General features: G+C 33.9%; 1 protein-coding gene and 1 long non-coding RNA gene across 4 annotated transcripts in view; one reads left to right on the top strand and one right to left on the bottom strand.

Annotated features, from left to right (window-relative positions):
* The window catches only part of LOC116286022 (uncharacterized), a 103,162-nt gene extending 103,076 nt beyond the window's left edge, over positions 1 to 86 (bottom strand). For both annotated transcript variants that reach the window (XR_012065426.1, XR_012065425.1), the window contains exon 1: positions 6 to 86. This is a non-coding gene — a long non-coding RNA (uncharacterized lncRNA). The remainder of the gene's footprint in view (positions 1 to 5) is intronic.
* Positions 87 to 165: 79 nt separating this feature from the next.
* ZC2HC1A (zinc finger C2HC-type containing 1A) overlaps positions 166 to 25,490 on the top strand; it is a 43,090-nt gene continuing 17,765 nt past the window's right edge. For both annotated transcript variants that reach the window (XM_006202394.4, XM_031692293.2), the window contains exons 1-7: positions 166 to 301; positions 9,575 to 9,648; positions 11,795 to 11,911; positions 13,464 to 13,605; positions 16,022 to 16,170; positions 21,198 to 21,297; positions 21,896 to 21,995. In XM_006202394.4, coding sequence (XP_006202456.1) covers positions 286 to 301; positions 9,575 to 9,648; positions 11,795 to 11,911; positions 13,464 to 13,605; positions 16,022 to 16,170; positions 21,198 to 21,297; positions 21,896 to 21,995 — 698 coding nt within the window. In that variant the 5' untranslated portion in view covers positions 166 to 285. The remainder of the gene's footprint in view (positions 302 to 9,574; positions 9,649 to 11,794; positions 11,912 to 13,463; positions 13,606 to 16,021; positions 16,171 to 21,197; positions 21,298 to 21,895; positions 21,996 to 25,490) is intronic.

Here is a 25,490-nt window from a genome sequence, read left to right as displayed (position 1 = left end):
CTTACCCCGAGGACGACCACGAAAGCCCGGAGCCGGCAGGCAGCTGTGCAGAGGCCGCTGGAGGCGCGCCTCCCCGAGGCCCCGCCCCGCCGTAGCCCCGCCCCTCCGGCGCAGGACCAATGGGAGCTCTGGATGTTAGCGGGTGGGAGGCGCGGCCGGGTTGCTACAGCCGGAGCTGGGCGGTGGCGGCGGTGGTGGTGGCGGTGGCGGCGGTGACGGCGGTGACGGCGGTGGCGGCGGCTGTTGCCTTAGGCGTCTCGCCGAGCCCGAGGAGGTGGCGGCGCAATGGAGGGGCTGGAAGGTGAGGAGGTGAAGGGGTGCGGGCTGGGGGACTGAGAGTGAGGTGGCGGGGAGGAGGGGGCTGCGCTAGACCTCAGTTCCGAAGCGGCGAGGGCAGGTCCGGAGGGGTGGACTCCGCCGCTTCTCCCAAGGCCCGGGCGTGCGGGCGCCCTGCAGCCCCCGACTCGGTGAAGCTAATGATCCTCAGGCTGCCCCTCCTCAGACGGCCTTCACCTAGTGGTTCCTCGCCCCGAGCCAGATCTTGCCTCTGGTATACGCCTGCAAATCCCCTCCTACCATTTTCTCCTCTTGCCTGACTCCCTGAGTGTTCTTTTGGTGATCACAGCCTCCGACCAGATTTTATTTTCCTTGCAAAGTGTATTCTCCGTTAAGGTCGATGGCTTCCCCACGGCCAGCCTTTGATGCGGCTCCAGGGTGTGTCTCCAACCTAGAGCTTCTGATACTTTCCTTGGCCACTTTCCTTGGTTTCCCTAGGTAACTGTTTTTGCATTTCTACAGCATCTTCTATCGGAGAGATGCCAGGAGCATCTCTCAAGGAAGTGTCACTGGCCAGCTTTAGAGCCGGAACAATAGATTAACAGAAGGATTTAAGGGCTTATTCAGGAGGACTCTGTTAGAGAGAGCCAGCATTGATTCCTTATCTTTAGGTTTATCCCTGTGCTGTAACCACGACTCCAGAATTGCTTTGTTCCCAGTTCTTTCACTTCTGTATTCTCTTCACGGGTTTTATCCTGTGTAATACAGCATTCCTTTAAAAACAACAAAGGAAAAAAAAACCAGCTAGCATTAGCAACGACAGTTTTAAGATTCCTTTCCAAACTGTGGTTAATATTTCTGATGAAGAATATGCCTGCAGAATTGAAGGATCCTGTTGTCTCGATTTAGCCTTTTTTTCTTCTCTTAATTTACATAGATTCAGGTGGAATTAATAAGCAGAGGCATATGAGCCCAGTGTGTTGTTGCATGGTAGAGTAAATTTTGTCAGGTTGGGTTATGAAGTGAAAAGTAATAAAACTTTCTGCAGTGACCTAAGCAAATGCAGTAATGAATATGATAGTATTTCATGCTTTTGTCCGAGGGGAAACTCACAGTAAACACCTTGAGGATGATATGATGATGTTCCGTTTGTGGACAGCTACCGTATGCTGTGACAAATGAAGTTCTTGTTCTTTGCTTATTTATTTTAGGCGGATCACTCACATTTCCATGAAAAAGGAATTATAATGATAGTATTCCTTACTCAAGGCACTTTTGAGATCTTGGAGGCAGTTTATTTATTTTTTAATAAATTTTCAAACATCATGGTATTGTAGCAATGTGGGTGGGATCATGGGTTCTGGAATTCTCATAAAGTTGTAATGCATATGAAGTTCTTTAGAACAGTTTTTCTGCGGATTTCTAGTCAACATTTGTAATTAAGGCAAAGGTTTTCACCTAATTTTTCATTTGTTTGCTAAACACCTGAAACAGTGTCTGACCGAAAGTAGGTATTCAATAAATATTTGTTGTTAAATAAATGACTATGTCTATGATGGCCACCATTGTAGGCCCTGGGGATGCAGCAAAAATAAAAAGTTAAAGCCCTGCTCTCATTGAGCTTACCTTTTAGTGAATCTTATATTTTAGCAGTGCTAAGACATTACTATTGCATTACATTACTAGTAAACTCTTACTATGAATGCTTTTAAAATATAATGAAAACCCATTATAATATTCAGTTACATGGGTGGAGAAATACATAAATTCTGATCTAATGGGCTATGTTATCATGGGCATATTTTAGGGACCCAGGTTGTGATGGATTATCATTAAACAATATTTGTTCTTTACTCGTCGTTTGATTTTTTTTTTTAACAATGATTTGCTGTCATTAACTATGATATGTTTAATTAATGAATTAAGTTAAAACATGAAATTATTCTTTTTTTAGGGAAAAACAGTTGAATATTTGTAATTTCAAGTGGTTTAAACTAATAAAACAAACGCTCTAAGAATCTTTTGTTGAAGTTAGACGGTTCCTTTCTTTTCTTTCATCTTATACTTCTTTTCCTTCTCCTTTAAAATTGGTCCTTGTTAAGTCACACTTTGCAAAAGCAGTTTTGAGTTTTAAGGTTACCATTCATTCAGTCATCCATGCCTTCACTTAATAACCAGTGATACGTTAGTACAGTGATATATAAGATAAAGTTTTTCCCTATTGGAAGTTAAAGTCTAGCACTTTGAAGGTGTCTGATGAACATTATATTGCCGTGTCCAGTAGAAAATCTTCAAGTTTGCTTAACATATATCATAATAATTGAGCAAATATTGTACTGCTTGACAATAGACCCATAGAGAAGCTAGTTGAAGCCAGTTAACAGACTAATCTTGATTGTAAAACCAGAAAATATTTGGACCCCTGAAAAATATTATTGAAGTTTATCATACTCTTTTTAAAAATTACTTACATGTAGATCAGATATCACATTATTTTTGGTCTTTCTGGAACTTATGCTTCTGAGAGATGAACTATTAGGCTGAACACTGTATTTGAAAGCCAAGTATAAATTATTGCTAATGATTCTATATGATCTGTATCCGAGCACTTCTGTGTTGTATGTGCAATTAGAATAAAGCCTCTAATTCCTTTTCTCCTGAAGCTCGTCCTCTATAGATATGTCTAAGGGCAACAGAAGTAGTTCTAGACTTGGGAGAGTTGCAGTCTCATGAGCTTTTCATCTGTAAAATGGAGAGATGCTAAACCCTAAGCAGGTTTTATCCATATGTATTGTTTTTCCTGTCATAAGATCTTGATAAACAGTTGTTGACAATTGGGACAGAGATCAGGCAGCCTATTCCTCTTTTGGACTGCTGAAATTCGTGGATCTTAGTGTCCTGCCCTCTAAAACTTGATTAGAATTCTGAGCACTCTTTTCTAATGTAGCTCTTGATGTAGTTGAAGACAGCCATGCTGTCCCATTGAGGTGCTTTGTTTTTCCCTAATCTAAGCACTAGTTTACTGAATAATTCTTCATCTTTATTAATTTACCTAGCTTTTTTTTTTGGTATTGAATCTGATGCTAGGTTATCATAATAGGCAGTGTGTTGGAGAGGTCTGTGGATCTTTGCTTTGTTTCTTTTTTAGTGCTGTGATTTGGTTGATCTGAACTTCAGTTTCCTCAGCTGTAAAAATTGGAGCTAATAAATACCAATCTATCTGAACTATATTAAATATTAAATGATGTAACATATATAAAGCATTTAATAAACTGCCTAGTACATAGAAGTCCCCCTCCAGTACATGTTTATTGGATGGATAAAATTACAGGAAGTGTATTAGGAGCTTAAGAGTGATTCAGTACAGGTGAAACATAGCAGGCTTGGAAGAGACTGGGCAGTCTCACCAGATAATTATGGCAGCAGGACAGATTGGAGAAAAGAGAGGCTGGACAAGCACAAATGTGATAAGGATTTGAACTGAGGCAAAAGTAGCAGGAATTAAAAAGGGGTAATAGATTCAGAAGACATTTCTGAGATAGAAAAATGAGAGAGAACTGCTGAATGTGAGAGGGAAAAAGGAATCAAAGATAAAGCAGCCTTCTAGCTTGGACTAAGGAAATGTTGATATCTTTAACCAAGAGAAAGACAAGTTTGGAAGATGATGTAATGAGTTTGGCTTCAGAAATGTTGTGTGTGTACTGTTCTTGGGGCATATCTGGTGGAAAAGTTTTATAGCTACTTATAAATATCTAACTGGAGGTTTTAGTTTAGTAGTCATCAACATATGAGTGACAACAAATGGATGCGTTTGCCCAGGGAAGCAATATTTAACAAATTGAAGGGGAAAAAAGGAAAAAAAAAAAACTTCGGGAGGAACTGATACCAGTTTTAAGATTGAGCAGAACAGGGAATTGAAGTTAAGGGGCAGTCTTTAAATAGATTTAAAAATTGTGAAGAAAGGGAAGTGGGGGAGAACTAATATTTATTGAGTAGTGAGTATGTGCTAGAAAAAGCCTATAGCACCTGCTATTCCTGAAGATTTAAGTATTAACCGGGTCAAACTCTGCTTGGCTTGTAAAATCTGAAAAACTTGGGAGACAGAAATGTCACTGAAGCTAGGAGAGAAAGGACTTCAAAGTTGGAAGAGATTGATCAGCAGTGCCTCATGATGTAGAAAGGTCTAGTAGGATGAGGATTCAAAAGAGGGCTTTCAATTTGACAATTAATAGATTAGTGGTGATCAGTTGTCTCTGTTTCTTAAGGTCTTTACTCTAATGCCTCTTTATTAAAGTCGCTTTCCCTGATCTTACCCACTTCTCAGGCACACATAGTATTACGACTGTATTCTCTCCCCTTTCTCTGCTCTATTTTTCTACGTTGTACTTTTCACCACATTTTATATATTGAATTGTTTTTACATACCTGTTTCCAAAGAGTAGAAGCTCCATAAGATCAGTGTCTGTGTTTTTTTCCATCATTGTTTCCATTGGCACTAGATACCTTTTAGGGGCAGAAGGGATTTCTACTGGGGAAATAACAGCATGCTAAACTGTTTTTTGGTTTTTGATTTTTTGTTTTTTGTTTTTTTTTTGGCTTGTTTTGAAGACTGAGGAAGTTCTGCTCTAAGAAAACCCATTTGTTTAATCTAGCATTTTCCAGGCATTTGACCATGAGCAAAGGATTTGAGAGTGATTGGTGGAAGTAGTGGAAATGACTACTCAGATTCAGACTGGGTAGGAAGCGAAGTGCAGCAGGGAATAGATTATCAAGAAAACGCAAGTCACTCTGAGATCAAGAAGCTGATTTAGAGAAAGGTAGAAGGTAGAAGTCTGTAATTAGAGTGAGAGCTTGTGTATTTTGAGAGTCCAAAGGTGAATCTGAGTCGTTTTAGCCCTGGTTGTTTTTGCTGAACTGGGGTGCAGATCACTAAAATGGAGTGGAAGGTGAAGGTTATGTATTGAGTAGGTTAAGTGTGAATGTTGAAATATTGAAATCTAGGATGAGCTGAAAAGGAATCTCTTGAGGGATTGTTGACTTGAAATAATTAGATTTTTCAAAAAGAATTGTAGGAAGAAAGTGGTAAAAACAGATGCTGTGTACTTCAAAATAGTGATTTGTTGAGTTTTAAAGGTTGATTTCAGATAAGGAGTGACCAGAGATGAAGGAATAGACATAAATGGATACAGAGGACAGAACTATTCTTAATTTCCAAGATTTCTTTTCTTTTGGAAATGCTCTTTATTTCTTAAATGTACATATTTTAGAATGTTGTAACTATTTTAGATAACATTATTTCATATCACCTATATATTAGTATTATATAAAGTTACCATTTTTCTGGCCTATTATTACTGTGCAGGTTTTGAAATTGCTCAATATAGCAGCTCATAACAGAGTCAATAATGTGTACAAGATAAATTTTGTAAAGAGAAATGGGCTGCTTTAAAGTTATAGACTATTAAGTACTTTATTCACTTGGTTCTGTCCATCAGTTTAAGTGCTGCTTTCAAGAGTCTTTGTTCTTCACTACAGTACTCACCCTCTGAATATCATCTTTTTACTGTGTAAGTTGCACAATTAACCAGCTTTTGCCACCCAGGAGAGAGTAGTGGAGTTTGCCTGCATGCCCTGGAGAGTAGTAGTTTTTATTTCATTGGTTGTGAAGCATTTTTATATATAACATCTCAGTTAATCCTCTTAAATTTTAAGGTAGATTGACCGGATGTTATCCTCATTTAACAGATATTAAACTTGAGGCTACCTATATGATTCGTCATACATTTTCTTCTGGTTTACTCAGTGAAAATTTTTCCATCAAGGAGAGGGACGTCATGTTCTTTGCTGTAAGTCCTTGCAGATTCTCAGTTCTCTATGGAGACAAGAAGACATGATTTCCTCAACATAACTGCACACTGGCTGAAACACTCATTCTACTCTCTGTCATTGGTCACTTGGTTTAATTATTCTTATATATGACCAGCTTTTAAAAATTAATATAATACAAGTAAGGGAGGTGTCTTGTCATCCATTTACTTTTCTTACTAATGTGGTCTTCAGGTAGATTTTATTAAATATGGTATAATTATTAAGGTATATTAGAGATGGAAGGGGACTACGTAGGTCATTTAACCTAACTTTCTTACTTTATACAAGAGGAATCTGAACTTCAGAGAAGTTAAATATTTTGCCCAACAACTCATAGTTTTAAGTGACAGATCTGGGACTTGAACTTAGATAATATGAGACAAATTCCAGTGCCTTTTCTACCACACTGCAGTGTATTTTTAATGAATGCCATTAGGACAAAATGTGGCTTTGTGACTAATGCCTCAGCTGCTTGTCATGACCTGTTGATAGAAGTTCTTTCCAGAGGGTGTTGATACCAACACACATGCCATATTTTGTGGATTGTGGGGCTATGCTCTATGACCAGCTAATAAAAGAGGAAATTATACATTTATATATATTTTACTTATGTTGAATAAAGTAATGACTTTTTACTATTTTCCTTTTTTGAGATAATTATCTTTAAATGTTTTCAATGCTATTTCCTCTTTTTTATGCCTTTTAGTGATTATGATTTTCATTTCCTTTAAAGACAATTTGAACATGTTTGATGAGTTACAGGAATTAATCCAGGAGTTGGATTTTACTATATGGTAGTATTCTAGTTGCTGTTCTGTTAAAGTTTTAAGTTTTTGTGTTAAAAAATATGGAAGATGATTTGCTTCTTAGATAGCGAAGAACTAAATCATGTAGACTGTTGGCTTTATGAATCAATGATTGTGTAACTTCACCCTTGTGTCACTATTACTTGGTACATGTTTTGCAAGTAGTACGTACTCAGGTAGCCATTCACATTATTTCCATGTGTTGGGTTGATTTCTTCAATAGTTAATTTTTTTTTAAGATTGTGCTTTATTATCTATTTAACAAGGAAATATTGAAATACACTATTAAGCAAGTAAAATATGTGGTAGTTTTCAACATTTTATATTGATAAATTTTTAAATCAATGTTAGGCATTGAAAGGAAGACATAAAAAGTCTAATAGATAAGCCTAACAGATTACGCAGCCTGTGGTACCACTTTGACAGTCATTATGAAGACATTCTAATCTTAATGTACCTAATGGATTCCATCCAGCAACTGCCTCAACTTTCTGGATAATTAGTGGAATTAAGTGATACAGATCAATGAAGTTGCTTTGCTCTCCCTAAATAACCTACTCTGCTATTGGAAGGGACAAAGCAGGCAAATCCTAGCTTTGCTTTTGTAGTGTTCACACCCTGACTGCCACCATACAGGCATTGCCTCCATCTGAAGTGACAGGTAGTCACTATCTACCGCTGAAATAGGGCAGTGGAGTACTAGGAGAATGAGAGAACAAAACAGTTCTGTTACTGTTTGATTGTGTTCCTGCCAATGTCTGTTTTGATTCTCCTGATTAGTTTTCTGTGGACTCACTAAATGCCTTGGAACAAATGATATGAAGTTCATAATTGTACTTTTTTCATGAGTTTATGTTACTTCTAAAAGAAGATGGCTCTCTACTTGTCTTTCATATGATAAAAGAATTTTAACAATCAGTATAATATTCAGCAGAAAATTAATAAAAATATCATTTTTATGGAAATTACAAATATGGAAATAAATTTAGGTGTGATATTTGGCTATATAATAAAATGAAAATTGACTTATGTGGAATCCCAAAGAACAGTTTTTTTGTGTGTGTGATGAAATTTGTTATATTTAAGTACATGATAGATTTATTTTTTTTTAGAGTAGAGACTTACTGAAGTATATTTGATTTACAGTGTGTTAATTTCTTGTGTACAGCATAGTGACTCAGTTATACATATATATTCTCTTTCATATTCTTTTTCATTATAGATTATTATAAGATATTGCATATAGTTCCCTGTGCTGTACAATAGGACCTTGCTGTTTATCTATTTTATTTTATTTTTATTTTTTATTTTTTAAATTTTTGATTGAGTTAAAGTTGCACCTACTTCTTCCTTATTTAATGAATTGTGCCTATAGAGTCAGAGCTTCTCAATTTGCTGGTCCAGTGAATCTCAACATAATGTTATATGTATGAAATAATGAACAGTTCACATAGTGCAGGCAGTTTGCTTAGAAACTAGGTGATCTTTTCCTTAAGCATAATGCTTCCTTTTGTCTGGCAGGGCAACATTCTTTGTATCCTAGACTCCCTAATCATATCAGGAAGCCACCTCACTGATCGCCAGTGTTACTTCTTACTTTTTTATAAGTTTTAAAAAATTTTGTATTGTGGAAAAATAGACATAAAATTTTACCACTTTCGCCAGTTTTAAGTGTACAGTTCAGTGGTATTAAGTCCATTCACACTGTTGTGCAATCATTATAACTTTCCATCTCCCAAACTTTTCATCATCCCAAATTTTTTAAAGACCACTTTAAAATGACTGCTTCTGCCCTGGGTTTTGGAGCATTTAGATTTGTGTGCACCCTTTAGCAGTGGAGACTCTGTTTCCCACAGCTCTCTGGATCTCCTGAAAGTAACCCCTCTTGGCCTTCAAAGCTAGATGTTCTTGGGGCTGGCTGATCTTCCTGTTGCAGGGCCTCCCAGGTTGGGCAGTCCAGTATGGTGCTCCGACTACTCGCTCCTTGGGAGAACCCCGCAATTGTGGTTATCCTCATGTTTGCGGGTACGTGGGTCTGACTGTACCACCATGTCTCCACCCCTCCTACTTGTCTCATTGTAGTTCCTTCTTTATGTCTTTAGTTGTGGAATATCTTTTCTGTAGTCTTCAGATGGTTCTCATCATGATAGTTGCTCTGTAAATAGTTGTAGTTTTGTTGTGTTTATGGAAGGAAGTGAACTTGGAGTTTTCTTACTCTCATCTTATCCAGTCCCATTGTAGCCACCAATGTTATTTTTTTTAACCCTTTGAAGATTTATAATATATAACATTAACTTTCAGGTAAATTTGGTTTTTAAACTTTAATAATTTACAACAGAGACAGCCTATAAATTAAAAGACCATGACAAATTGATTTGGTTAAAATAGAAGAAAACCAGATATTTCCAGTATTTGATTTCTGTATTTGGCATTGCCTTTTTGACCACTAATAAATTTAAGTCTTGTGCCCATTTTAATTGATAATGTTGCTTATTTCAAAATGACACAAGACATTTTTACCAAGAACTGACAACTTACGGAAGAAACTAAGTAAAGACATTAAAATTTGGAAGTTTCAGAATTTGAGCTATTGAATTTATTGATTATATTCTTTTCTGTTTTAGAAAATGGAAGTGTCCAAGTTGGAGAATTGTTACCTTGCAAGATTTGCGGAAGAACATTCTTTCCAGTGGCATTAGTGAGTACCTTTTTCCTTTGGAGTTTGATAGATCTTTAATTGTTTAAAACTTCAAGACAACGGAGAAAACCTCTGGAAAAATTTAAAGAGACACTGGCTAGTGTTCTTTGTTCACGTGTATCAATTCCATCTGTGTCATTCTTCCCAGAGTGCTCTCTTTCCTTCAGAATTTGACTGGTCTTCAGAACTCCTCTATTAAAGTATTAAAGTATTCCTTCCTTTGTGGGACTCTTAACAAAAACAAAACAAAACAAAAAAAACTCTTAGAAATGCTCTTAGAAAGGAACTCTTAAGAAATAACGTATTTAAAGATATAGAAAGATACGATGCCTGGGATTTGCTTTAAATTTCAGGGGAAAAAAAAAAGCTGGGACTGGGATAGATGAAACAAGATTACTAAAATATTGGTAATTGTTGAAGCAGAGGATGAGTAAATGGAGCTAATTACACTGTTCTGTCAATTTTTAGGTATGTTTGAAATAGTACAAAGAAACAAGTTTCAATTAAAAGTGAATCTAAAATATATTATGCATTCTTTAGATACTTAGTATATACAAACAGGAGCACTTTTAACTGATTTTAATATAAAATATCTAGCTAAATAGAGAATTTTAAAAAGCCAATGTACCTTATATGTTTTATTTTAACCTCAAATATAAATATATATTATTAATAATTTGGTGTAGAATAAAGATTTTTCTTTGAGTATGGGTCTGCTGATGAGAATTTTGCTACAATTTTTTACATTCTCTCACTATTTCTAGTTTGTTTTATTAAAATGAAATGAGAAATTAATGATCCAAAATGTCCATCTGACTACAGACTCCTTTTAAATGTAAACAGTTATTTTCTTAATCCTTTAAAAGCATCTTGTCCATGCTTAATTCAGTAATTTGTTGTTGTTTGACTATTCACTATTTCTCAAACCATTTTCAAAGCATTAAGCTGAATTTTCACAGGAAAAAAGTCTTTATCTTCATTTATGTACTTACTTAATATTTAATTAAATGATATAAACGGTATAAAAATTACAATTTGTATAATACATCAGTTTTTGAACAAGCGCTACATACTTTGGACATAACAGGACTCAATATGAGAACAGACATCTACTAGAAAGTTGCCTGTTAGCCACACTTTTTTTTTTAAATATATAAGAAATTTTATCCTAATAGTTATAATTACTGTGCTTGTTTGTCAGAATGAAATCTGAAAACAAGTATGTAAAAGAGTTGATTACTGATTGTGTATTGAAAACGTTAGAGGCTCCATGATGTCGAATCAAGCAGTTCTGAGGATTCTTTTTTTCCCTGATAAACTTTAACAGTTCCAGCTTGTTTGTTGTTTATCAAAATATGAAAGAAAAAATACATTTATTGTACTCTGTTATTAGTCAACATGTTTTATTTAGGGGAGGGAGAGTTATTATTTATCCAGTAGTTAATTGGAGGTCAGTTAAGAGAGCTTCCATTGTAATGTCCTTAAAATGAATACATGAATGATTGAATGAATGAGTGGGCAACCATATTAGAACAACAACAAAAAAACTATAGGAGTGGAATACTAGGTAGCACAAGAAAAATCTTTGGTTAAAAAAAAAGTAGGAAACTTGAGGTCCAGAAGGGGAAACGGGATGATTGTGGAGGAAGGACACACATCTGACAACCTTGTCCTATTATTTTATGTTATCAAACTACTATTATGTTAACTTGAGTAATCCAAACTATTACTATTATGTTAGCTTTTGTAATCCTAATGCTAATGTGTTTTCCATTTACATTATTTTTCTAGTATCTATTTTCAGGTATTTTGTGATAAAGATCACTCCCCCTCTCCCCCACTTTAATAGCTTTGACTTGATTACATTAGTTTCCTTATTCTCAGCAGTGTGAACACCAGGAGAGTATTAAATAACTCTTAATAGAATTTTGGAAGAGCATTTATCTATACTTCCTGTTGTGAGGAAGATAACTTGTAGCATGTATTATATATACTTTTTAACAATTTTAGTTAAAGCATGCTATCTCTTACTTAGTATTATTTATTTCTTTTTCAGGATTTTAAACTGGTCTCAAATGACAATTTAAAGTTTTATAGTCTCTTTGTAGAAAAGAAAATTACGTGTTTTGTTTCTTCATCTTAACAGAAAAAGCATGGACCTATTTGCCAGAAAACTGCCACTAAAAAACGGAAAACTTTTGATTCAAGCAGACAAAGAGCTGAAGGAACTGATATTCCAACAGTAAAACCTCTTAAACCTAGGGTAATTATGTGACCTTTTGAACAGTATAAACCTTGCTGCTATATATAATGAAAAAATTATAATTATCTGTTGTACTAAGTTGAAGAACAACAAGAATTCTGTGTCATGTTCTCAGTTTAGAAGTGATCAGAGATTTGTTTACTTTAAACTTTAGCAAAGGGGAAACCAGATAGTGTTCAACCAATACAATAAGGTTTTAGTAGCATTGGAGAGCCAATTGCTTAGCTGTAGGCTGGAAATAAATGAAAAGTCCTCACATGTTCTTTGTTCTTCCTAAGTCATTGTTAATTACTTTACGTATAATTTACGTTTCTCTTATCGGAAGTGTAATCCCTATAGTATACAAAAGCAAAGCTATTATTTACAAGCATATTCTCTTGATTTATTGATTTTTCAGCATTTGTGAGCTTACTGTGCTTTCTAGGGAGTTTTACCAGTTGCTCAGTTGTCCACATATGGCCATTGAGGGCTTATTTTCTTCTTTGTAACTAAAATAATGAATCTCCTATGCTAATCTCTCCTTGATGCTACCCGTCACAATGTCTTATTTGCTAAGAATAGATCATGTAAATACTTTGTCTGACATAGTTTTAAAGAGTCATTTCAGTTCTAATAGTCAAAATTTGAGTACCTGATTTAAATAGGTTTTTGAAACAAACAGCTTTCAGTGGTAATAACCTTTCCTAGTGGTACAGGAAAACATTTCCCTATGGGGCAATTAGTCTTATTAATAAAGTCATTTGATAATAGAAAAGTCAGTTTATTTTTGTTTTTCAGTTTATGAATATTTAAGGGAAGGATGGAGAAGCTTGGATAAGGTACATAAATTATTATATGAAGTTTTTCTTACTAACCTACCAGATAGATGATTGTATTAGCTTTAATTAGCTTAGATAAATTAATTAAATCTTTGGAGGTAGTATATCTGGTGGGTTTAGGAGCTGGCTCAAAAGTCAGAAAAGAGTAAGACTACATTTAAAACACAGTTCTGTATATCAGAAGACCCTCAGCAAGGTTAAAGGAAACCTGTGGGGGGGTGTAGTCTACAGTTACTAGAAGTTGTTAAAGGGTGGGGGTGGGCAATAACCTAACAAAATGATGACCAACCATATATAAACAGTTCACAGAAAAGGCAATATTAATGATTATTTAATGCTAGGAAAAGATGCTCACTCTCACTCATTGTGAGAGAAAAGCCAGTTAAAACCACAGAAAACTATTTTTCTCCTGTCTAATCAGTTAAAAAACCAAAAGTTCAATATCATACTATGTTAGAGAAATTATGGGAAAATAGGGCAGTACACTCTTAGTTGGGGGTTAAATATAACAACTACAGGAGGCAGTTTAGCATTGTGTGTCACAACTACAATTGCATTTTTAAAATTGTGTATAATACAGTTGTATAAAATTTCTTTTTAAAATTATAAATTTGGGAAGGAGATCATTTAAGGACTCCTGATAAGAGAACATTTAAAATAATATGGTATTTCTTGAATTTTATTCCAATTTATTTTTTAAAAGTTTTGAAACTTTTTTTTAAATTTGTTTATAGCCTGAACCACCAAAGAAGCCATCTAACTGGAGAAGAAAGCATGAAGAGTTCATTGCCACCATAAGAGCAGCTAAAGGCCTTGATCAGGCACTTAAAGAGGGTGGCAAACTTCCTCCCCCTCCTCCACCTACTTATGATCCTGGTATATGACAAATTGTTGACAGAAATGTTTATGTGGGGAGAAAATATTGATAGTATTGATAGAATTTCTATAAACTTTGAGATATTATTAAATAATAATAATAATAGACTCTGATGGAGCATAATCTTTAAAAATTTTAATCAGAAAGAGACTCACAGATATAGACAACAAACTTATGGTTACCAGAGGGGGATGGCGATAGGGAGGAATAACCTAGGAGTTTGGGATTGGCAGATACAGACTACTATGTACAGAACAGATAAACAACAAGATCCTACTGTACAACACAGGGAACTATATCCAGTGGCTTGTAGTAACCTGAAATGAAAAAGAATTTGTGTGTATATTTATATGTATAACTGAATCACTATGCTGTACACCAGAAACTAATACAATGTTGTAAATCCAGTTTACTTCAATTTAAAAAAAATGTGAAAAGAGTTTTCCTATAAAATAATGGTGACAATCCAGGCATTTAGGCTAAAAAGACACATCAGTGTTGAACATAGAAATGCACTGTCTTTTAAGCTCAATACTTTTATTTAAACATAAAACATTTAATATCGTTTAAAGAATGATTGTGGTAAGTATTAAATGTTAATATTCCAGGAAATATTTTAGTCATGCATACTGTCAGTTTATATGTAGTCATTCAGTACAATTCAGATAGTTATGTTTCCTAGTTCTTTGGTATCGTCTCATTTGGGAAGAAAAAAAGTGATAATTTTGCTTCTAAAAATGTATCATTAAGTATCATTTAGACTGATATACCTAAATTATGCCCTGAATTCGTGTATTTTTATATTTTCTTCATTGGATGGGTAACAATTACTTGTTTACTATTACACAAAAGCAAAGCAAGATGGTGGCAACCACATTCATGAGATAACTGAGACACTGAAAGATTTAAAATAGCACAGTTGACACTTTAACATTGGTTATAGAGTAGCCTCAAGAGGTAGTTATTTTAATATAACAAGTTAGCTGTGTTAAAATTGTATTAGTATTCTAGATTGGGATTCATTTCTTAGTAAAGAGAATGTTAGATATGATCCTTTATAACATTTTATTGTAGAGGAGTGGTTGATAAACAGTTTCTATAAAGGGCCACTAGTTAATATCTTAGGTTTTACAGGCCATAGATTTCTGTTGCAACTACTCTACTTGGCCACTGTTGCAAGAAATCAGCCACAGAAAATATGTAAATGAATGGGTGTGGCTGTGTGCCAGTAAAACTATTTATATATGTAAAAACATGCAGCAGGCAGGCTGGATTTGGCCCATGGTCCCTAGTTTGCCAGCCTCTGTTTTAAGTCTTAATAATTAACTTTAGTGCTATGTGTCTTTCTGGGGTGTTCCATTTTTATTTGGGTCTCTTTTATTTCTACCTTAATTTCCCCATGAAGTTGAATTCTCTTTTTGCTTTAGAGGAATTTGTATTTTGCATCTTATTCAATGTAGCTATATTTCTCATGTTTATGTAAGTCAGAGATAGTGGCAGTTCTTCAGGATGATTTGGGCTTTAGAAATTTTTTTAAGCTCTTAGTCCTGACAAAACTTATTTGTTATTAGAGATTTTAGACCTATTCCACTAGTTAACAGGACAGATTTCTGAGCTTCAGGTGAGTGTGAAATCTAAAAGACAAACTCCATCTCAACAAGTAAACCTGTTGAAATAAATCGATTTTTTTTTTGACAGTGCAAAGTTATTACATTTATGTCTTCTCAGTAGCTCATAGAGCTGAAATCTTTTACAGTGCTACGAAGTTTGATTCTGTCTGGGATAACTTTAAGATTTAATTTTAAAAGAACTTCTGTTTACTGTATACATTGCATTTTGGGAGAATATTTTATCTTTAAAACATTTGCTGTTTCTTAAATTTGAATTAGTTGTGTTAATGAGATATATTTTTATCACTTCTTCCATCTGTCGGAGCCTGTAAGAGAAAATAAAACTGTAGAAAGACTATTAAACTATTTCTTGACAGGACAGGTTTTCTCTGATTAGAATGAGAGATTTTAACAGATGAGCCCTAATTTTAAAATGTGTTTTTAATGTAATGTTTTATTATTGCTTAACCTAGTCTACCATATGAAAATAATATATATGATGAAAACATATGGTATTATAGAGGCAAAAAAGAAGTAACATTTTTCTTTTTTTATAGTGAGGATTTGTTTTTTTTCCCTCAAGTTTGATTCTAAGCTGGGAGAAAATTGAAGTTTACCATATAGGAGACTTTTCTCTTACTAAGTTTAGATAAGTCAGGTTGGGTAGTTTTAAGGAAGTGAGAGTTTTTGCTTATCAAATGTTACTATTTATGTTACATGTCTTAAATTACAGTTCATAAAACTTAAAATTCTTTATGTCCCATTTCAAGTATGATGTTATTAATGTTTGTTTTTTCTGTTTTAGATTATATTCAGTGCCCATATTGTCAGAGGAGATTTAATGAAAATGCAGCTGATAGGCATATAAATTTCTGTAAAGAACAGGCAGCACGTATTAGCAATAAAGGCAAATTTTCTACTGATACCAAAGGAAAATCAACTTCTCGGACACAGGTAACATGCTCAATGTAATCATTTCCTCAAATAAATGAGAAAATGACTTTAAGTTTACAATTCTGTGTTTATGCTTTATAGAACATTTGGCTACAATTTTCTTACCTGCTAAAATTTATGTATTACTGTTCTGAGATTTAGTTAGAAGTTTGGCTAATTGAGAACACAATTTGAAATGGACTTAAGTTAGAATAGACTTGAAAATACAGAGGAAAAAAATGAGAAAAGTAGTTAAAAATTGGTGAAGCAGATTCATAGGAGGCCAGAGGGGTTGGAAAGGTGAAAAAATGGCAATAAAAATCCACATTTGAAAACCATGTAGAGACTGAATGTTTCCATGTTACATATGAGTAACACATTTAAGAGAATGAAAACCTGGGGTCAAATTCAAACTTCTACTTTCCAACTTTTAGGCCAATAACATTCATGTACGTAAGCCTTTATTTCTTCATCTTTGAAGTGATAATCTATATGACTACTGTGAGAAGGAAATGAAATGATGTATGTGAAAGCACTTAGAGAACCATACATCATCTAAGGATTTTGTTATGTGGAGTTAATTTTTACAGTACTGTTGTTCTTCTTTAAACATATCGTTACATGAAAACTTTGATAGTGTTATACTTTTGAGCAAATTTCATTTTTCACAAAGCTTTCATTTCTATTCAGTGTTTTTTAGCACTGTAAATTTAGCAGCCAGTAAATAATCAAATTAATTGCTCTTGTTACTTAGGAATAAAATATTGGATTAAAAGACTCCATTTTAATTGGGACCTCCTTGAGATAGTTACCTTACTGAATTTTTGTTAGTCTTATTGGAAACAGAGCATATCATTATTGCCATCATTGTGGGAAAAGAACAGCAAAGAAAACTCATTTTGAAAAATTTCCAGAACAGATGTCAAACAACATGTCTTTCAAACACTTAAGAACACTAATACGATTTTTTGTTTTAAGATTAAAATAGTCAGTAAAGCAAAGGAAATAGGATTTGTGTATTCCAACGACTTGGTGCCAAATGATTCTTGAATATGAAATCCAAGTAGTTGCTAGTTCCCACCTTAAATAGTCAATTCCAATTCCATGGCTGGGCATGTATATTGTATAGTCTCAGACTAACCCCATATTTTCTCATCTCTGTTCATTCAAGAAGTTTTTGGGCATCCTTTTTAAACCAGATGTTTTGCCAAGTACTGGGTCTGTATTAGTAAAGTAAGTAGGATACTTTTCCTGAAGATTCTTAAATTCTCCCTTGTCATAGTTAGCACCTGTAACCTGGCCTGACTACAGCCCACTTTTCCACCCTTCTCTGATCAAAATAATGATGCAAATACAATGAAGATCTATTCCTATAAGTAAAAAACAAGTTCTACCATTTAGTTAAACTTTCATAACTCGTCTTCATTAGGAGTTTTATCAAATTCAGGTATAGTTGTGTTAAATTAGGCCCATGAAGACATAGCAAACCAAAAATGTCATCTAATAAATATGCTAAATTAATTTGTCTGATTATTTTGAAAGAACAAATTATATTGAGATAGCCCATGCACAGTTTTATACATACACGTATGTATTTGCACATACATGTGTATACTTTGCATTTTATATTTACTCAGATGTTATCATTTCCAGACCTCCTTATTTCTTCTTGTAAATCTCAGTTGCCATGTTTTGTCATTTCCCTTAAGCCTGAAAAACTTTCTCTAGCCTTTGTACAGATTTGCTGGCAATAAATTCTCTTGTTTTTGGTTATCTGAAAAAATGCCTGTAGTTTACCTTCATTTCTCAGTTGAGATTCCCTGTATGTTCATTCACTAACCATATTTCCCTTTAATTCTTGTGTATATGTTCCTTTAGTTTTTGAAGTTTACTTTTATAGATGAAACTCTTTACTGCTAAATCTAACATACCTGTGCCCACTTGGAGTCAGTTTCTGCTGACTGTCTTTTTTGCTGAACATGGGTCATACTTTACTGTTTTTATTTTTCTTTCCTTTTCTTGTCTCGCCTTTTCCCTTCTCCTCTTCTTCTCTTCCCATTCTCTTCTTTTTCCCATTTCCTACAGTTAAACCCAGAGGTACATGGTTTCCAGAAGACTGCTTTTTGGGTGATTTCCAATCTCTAAAAATCTTTTTTAAAAATCGTCTTTTAAAAATTGTTATCTGTAGAAGGGTAATACAGCTGCTTCACTCCTCTACCATTGTGTTTGTAATCTGTTACTGTATTTTTAATTTCTTGAAGTCAAATATTTTTCTAATTTTCTTTTTTACTTTTTGTAGTTTCCAATTCTCTGCTAAAGAAGTTTTTTAAAAAATTTCTTTGAATGCAGTAAGCACAGTTCTTTTATCTTATGTGTCTGATACTTGTATCATGTGACCTTTATGGATATGTTCTTGCTTGTTTTACTTGTTCATGGTTCCTTATTAATCGGTAAGCCTATAATTATTATTGACTATTTGCTGCTATTTCCCTTAAAAAGTTATTCGTGAGGATTATTCTTGGGAAGCAACTTGTTTCAGAGATCTGTACATGTTTCTTCCAGGTATCTACGAGTGCTACCAGTCTGGGAACTCTTTAAATTAAATTATTGGCTTTAGTTTCCTCGGCCACCTGGTGATGCATAATCATACAGCAAATCTGTGTGATGGACAGACTGTTGTACAGTCTCATATGGTGTTGGCCTGCCAGTGCTTTTTCCTCTCATGTGACATTCAGTCCTTTTAAAATGATAGCATTTTTACTTTTTTAGTTGAAGTAGTGGTCCCCAAATAGTGCCTTCTACCAGTTTTATCAGAAATACACGTCCTCCATGTTCTTTACGCTTTTTCCAATTTCAGTAAAAAGTCTTTGTAAATCTAAATATTTTACTAAGGAAATTTATTAGATTTGTGATCTGTATGAGAACAAATGAAATAATCACCTAACAATACTAACATTACGAATGAAATAATGTATATAACTATAAAAATAGATTTTGTTCTTCTGATCATTGAAATGAATTTATACAAAAATCTGCTATCTAGAGTTATCTTGAAAGCCTGTATAATATCGGTAGAATTTCAGCTAGATATTGTAGAACAGATAAAATACAGCTCAGTAAAGAGTCAGATTATCTAGGTCAGGGGAATAGCAAGTTACTGAGAGGCAGGTGAACATGTTTTAAACAAGGGGCATTCAGAGTGGTACAAGAATTCAGTAAGGAAACTAACCTAACTAGTTCTGGTTGAAAGTAATAGGAAATATTATAGGAGATAGGTAAGGTTGGGCTAGGTTCTGATCATCTCAGAAAACCTGACTGAAAAATTGAGTAAAATAGTGGGAGGCCTAATAAGAGAGGGAAAAAACAAATCACCTCTTGAAAGGAATATTCTGTTTTTTCCTCCTGTTTGTAAGCCATTAGGTTAGTAATTCCTAATATGTACATAAAAATCCCGGTATGTAATGCTACTAGGGCCCTTCCTGCCTAAAACTTGACCTCTCAATATGTCATATGCTGTACCAGCATCTTTTATTTGTGGTGATCATTTTCCTTTTTTTTTTTTTTTTTTTGCCAATTAGCACAATATGAGTGGGTCACCAATCCTGTTTCTTAATCCAGTTTTATTGACTGTTTTTTAGTAGACATGCCTCTAATATTTTCACAAGTCATTGTTAGGTCTTGTTTTCCAAGTTACTAGTTTTAAAGTCTTTCCTAATAGCCTCATTGGTATTTTAGTGGGAGAGACTAACACTAACCAGATGCTCTTTTAAACCAGAAAAACCTCTTAGGTTTTCAAAGAAACAATATCTTTATATCTCCAAATTCATTTGTTCATTTGATAGACAGTTATCGAAGGTTTCCTAGTTGCCAAGTGCTTTAAAAATTGCAGTTTCTGGCATAAGAGTGCCAAATAGGCATGTTTTGGGGGGTTTTTTTGTATGTGTATGACCCTTTTACCAAGATTTGTTTTCATAAAAGGTCAAATACTGAATTTTGAAGAGTTACATTTTTGACTTAAAAATGTGTTTAGCCAGTAGTTTTTGGTAGTAGTGTATCTTAACTTTTATACTGATTATTGGTTGTAAATATGACTTGATTTTTGAAAATTAGGTTTAAAACCAGTTTTCTTCATGAAGTCCAAAGCAATCTAAATAATGCACTGGGCCCAGGTACACCTACAAATACAGTAATTGCCTTATAGTTGAAACAAAGGGCTAGAACTAAGGTGGCATGAGTCTTAATTCCTGTTCTGCTGTTAAGTTGGGGTATAACCCTGGGCAAATTCATCTCTTTATATTGAAGTGAGTGAGCAATAAGATACTTTCGTGTTCAGAGCAAAATTTGACTGAAATAAAATACAGTGAAATAAAATTAATGATGATATCCCTCTAGAGAGTGGGAGGGGGAGAGGAAAATAAACAAAACAACATAAGCTGAAATACTCTTTTATCAGTCCATATCCCATTCATCTAACATGGTCTGGTGAGATTAGTGAATCCAGAATTACCTCTTTCTCTCCACATTGGGGCAATCCATCAGGCAGCTATTGTAAAACTTCTTGAGACTGATATATATGCTAACCAATTTTTATCAGTAGGAAATGTGGCTAGATTATAATATATGAAATATAAGACCACACTCAGGAATGTGGAAAAATCTTGACTTTTAAAGCTACACCACCAAGTGAGCATCACTGGATGTTTCTAAGTTTTTCTATCATTTGTTTGGTGCTTAGAATCTTGACATTGAGGAAATTTTTTCCATCTGATCTATTTTGTTTTTCTCTGAACTGGGAAAAATTGCACTTAGTTTATTTTTGCAGTGGAACATTTGAGCCAAACTTTTAGTACTCCAGTTATGAGAAGAAACATATTTTGGGAAACTTCTCTCTAAGGAGATATATTTTAATCTATAGTTTCTCAATTTGGGTAATTCAGTAGCTAATAAAAAGATTACTCATTTAAAGGAATGTTCACTTTTGAAATATTGGTTTACAATCCATAATCAAAAAGTGATGTTGATAAAATGTTTTATTTTCATTATTTTAGTATAAGCCACCTGCACTTAAAAAGTCAAATTCTCCTGGAACCACCTCATCAGGATCTTCACGATTACCCCAACCAAGTGGCACTAGCAAAAGTGTCGTAGGTAATGAAATCAATAAAATAACTTGTTTTCTTTAAACAGTGGAGGTAGAGAAGGAAATGATGATTGTAGTCTGTTCTGGGTTATTAAAAATAGATTTATAATTATGATGAAATGTAGAGGGTAAGTAATTACTTTGGGTAAAAATAAAGTAACTTTCAATAGCTTCTACTTTAGATATATTATAGTTCTTTCTTTTTTTTTTTTAGCTTATATGTCTGTTCTTCATGGTGTCACTGCTGTATCACCTCTTCAGAATTGTCTGCCACGTTCTTTTCTTGACTCTGACCACAGTATTTTCCCCTTCATTTCTGCATTTACCTCTCTGAACTTGACAATTATCCTTAATAGAAAAATCTTTAGTGGTTTAAAGATGATATTGACTACCAAAGTGTACCTTTATTTGTATGTAAGTTGTAAGAAAGAAATACAGACATTAGAAATGAAGGCTGCTGTGTGTTGTTCCTTGGAAATTTTGTTTTTATTTATTGCCATAAAAATTTATTGCCACTAAAGCATTGTTTTCTTGGTCAGTTTCTCTGTTTTACGTGATTTCTCTTTTTCAGAGTGTTGTTAAAACTAATACCTTTTTTATTATAAGGTGTTCCTTCAGGTAAAGTGTCTTCAGTTAGCAGCTCTTTGGGAAGCAAACTTCAGACCTTATCTCCCTCCCATAAAGGGATAGCAGCCCCTCATGTAGGGTAAGTCTACATTGAATTTAATTTATTGGTGATTCATATATATATGCATATATAAATGATACTAAGATTTTATTTTGTTTAGGTAATTGGCTTTTTCATTAATCTTAATTTTCTAAGTGTGTCTTTTAACATATTGCTGATCAGGAGCTCACGTACTGCTGCTGAGAGTGTAAATTAGTATAACCAATTTGAAAGAAAATACGGTGGTGTTTAGCAAGAGCCTTAAAAACATTCATATTTTCCATCGAATAGTTTTACTTCTGGGAATCTAGTCTAAGGAAATGACTTAAAATATGAATGATTTTTATAATAACCATTATTTATTAAGCATGTATCAGACACTGTGCTAGACATTTTACATTATTTTTACTAAAACCTCCCCACTGCCTTAGGATGAGAGGATCAGAGAAGCAAAGTAATATGCTCGAAGCCACACAGCTCTTAAGAGTTGGAAGTGGAATACAAATGGAGTCTCTTTGGATCTAAATGCTGGACTCCTCTGGCATGGTTTTATAATAATGTGAAAAAAAAAGTAGAATCACCTGTATGTCTTGCTTTGAATAACAAATTATGAAAATCTACAAAGAGATATTATATGATCCTAAAATATGTATACATTTTAAAAAGATTCTTCTACTATTACAAAGTATATAGGATACAAACTCCATGTGTACTTTGATAGAAACTATAAAAATGTATGTAGACGAAAAAGAAAATACGCTGAAATATTATCTGTGGGTTGTTCTTTTCTGTTTGTTTAATACTTTTAAAATACTTTTTAATCTGTCTTCAGTTTTATATACATGGCTTTTAATAAAATAGTATAATTAAGCTTTCAACAGTTATTTTAATATGGGAAAAGTTGTTGATAACACTAGAGATTTTAATAGAAGTCCTTTTATTCCAGTAGAAACTCACTTTCCACTTTGATAAATCAGAAAATTGAAGGATTGCCACGTGAGCATTAGAATGTGGCCTTATGTCTTTATAGATACTGATAAAGTTGATTTAGGAAATACAGCACACATTATTTTCAGATCTATGTTATTTTGGTTTTTATGTGGGAAATATATACAATGGTATCTATCAATAGAGTAGCTCCCTTTTGTCTCCTAATTTGGACTACATAGTGTAAGACTGAAAAGGAGTTTAATGTAAGTATCGTTGTAGAAAAAGAAAACGGTCAACTAACAAGATCTGATGAGTTAAATGTTTTTTCCTTTTGTTGTGCTTCCAAGAAGAGACAGGTTATCCTTAAGAAAGAGACTGGTTATCAGTAGAACAGATGGTTGAAAAGTAAAAGGTTCTCTTCTTCCAGCACTAAAAAAACTGATTTGATTTTTTTTTTCACTTCTCTAGAGTTGACTGATTAGATATTTAAAGTACAGACATAGCAATACGTTTCAGCTTTACAAACAATAGTTTCATTTATAGTCAATTATGAATTAAAAGGCTGATAATTTTTAGTGCCTCTCCTATCAATTGTATCAGTTGGCAATATTAAGTTGTACTGACACCCTGTAATTTTAGTAGGGCATGTGAAGCTGGCTGGTATAATGAAAAGGGTTACTGACTTTGGATTCAAAAACTAGGTTTCTAGATCCTATTTTGTCACTAAATAGCTATAGACTTTGTTCAAAGGTCTTTTCTCTGTCTCACTCTGACAACATTCTGTAATTCTGCTTACACCTTGACAACTGATCTAAGGAAATCTGACCAACATTTTTTGATTTCTAGGAGAAAATGTTTTCACTAACAAGCAAAGACTTTGGGCACAATAATTTCATAAGTTATGCACTGCTACAATGCTATAAAGATTTAAAAATTTTGGTTGTCCCATACAATATTAAATTGTCAAAAATAACTATTTAAATCCCAATTGTCCATTCTATATACGATCCTTACATATTATAGGAGTGTTTCCAATTACTGGAAAGAGAGTAGTGGTATGTGCTTCTGGCCAATATTATTGGACAGATATATTAACTATATTAAGTGGAACATTAGTATATTAAATAGAACCAATCATGGCTGCCTCTTTAGTGGCAGAACTTGTTCCTTTTTTAGAATTATTGAGGTCATGATTTGTGTTTCCCTTGCTAGATTAGAAGTTCTGATGGCAAAGTTCTGTGTGTCTGCCTTGCTGACAGATGCAGCTCTCAAATGTGGTATGATGTTTGGCATAGGCACACAAACTTTTGGTGAACAAATGAAAAAATAGTGAATCAGTAAATTAAATTTCTCATTTGTCAACCTTTTGGCACATCACCAAATTATGGTTCTGGTACTGGTGAGATAATTGCTTGTGGTTTTTATGACAGTATTATTATTGGCACAGACAATTCAGGATTGAATAAAGATAGGATTCAGACATCTGGTTAGCTGTACTGTTTAAGAAATTGAGCATCCTCTGAGATTAGTAAAATAAAGTCACTTCAGTAGGTTGGGATTACTTAAAGTCTGGTATGTAAATTTTTATTGTGGTCAGCTTTAATCATACAAACCAGTGCTCTGTGATATTTAGTATTTATTGGGGTCATACCACAGAAAAATTTATCTTTTTCCTAGGAAAAATTCTCATGTTTGAATAATTAACTTCACAATCTGTGGGTCAACTGATTTTAACAACTTTTCTTAAGCGAGGCATACCCCCAATGGAAAACTGTTTTCTTATGCTAAAAGGTGATTTTCTTTGCTCCTAGGAGATTTTAGAAATGTGATGAAACAGCATTTTAAAATAAATATCACCACACTTGAATTGCGTCAGAGAGTGTACAGTCATGCCTTGAGAATTGTGTTTTCTTAATGGTTGATTACCAGCTTGAATGGATATTTCAGCTGATAATTTTCAATAGCTAAAATATCCAGTTTCAGAGATTTACTTCTGTTCAGTTACTGTGAAAAATTGGAGTTTACTTTGGAGATAGGCTATAGTAGGTGTGGTTAAACTAGAGAAACAATGCATGTGAGGAACATTTCTTAATAAATGAAGTTGGTTTCTCGTTCTTTATATTAACAAAAGTGAGGAGAAATGTCTAGTTTTTAAGTATATTTTTGTATGAGTAGAAGCAGGCTTTTCTCATAAGCCATTCTTTTGATGCGTGTAGTTTGTTTGGATCATTACTTACATTTTTATAAACTTCTGTGTCTTTTATGATTGATCTGGAAATGTCTAAAACAACCTAGAATTGCAGAGTTTGGCTTCTTATGTGGATAAAGATGATTTTTAGGCTATTGGATTAGGGAAGCTAACTTCGCCAGGGAGTTGAGATACTAAATTATCTGTATAGGATTGATGAGTTTAGAATCAAAAGTAGAAGTATGACAGATTTCAAAATTTTGAGTGCCTCAGAATGTCATAGCTATGGATGTCTACAAAGACACAAAATATCACTTGGTAAAATTTTTCCCAGTATTATTTCAAAACTCATCTTTTTATTTTACCTACTCTGCTAGTTACAGGCCTACAAGATAGAGTGGCTTATTTCCAAAGAA

This window comes from Vicugna pacos, chromosome 29, assembly GCF_048564905.1.
Source record: "Vicugna pacos chromosome 29, VicPac4, whole genome shotgun sequence".
Taxonomy (NCBI): Eukaryota; Metazoa; Chordata; class Mammalia; order Artiodactyla; family Camelidae; genus Vicugna; species Vicugna pacos.
This window is presented reverse-complemented; position numbering and strand designations above follow the sequence as displayed.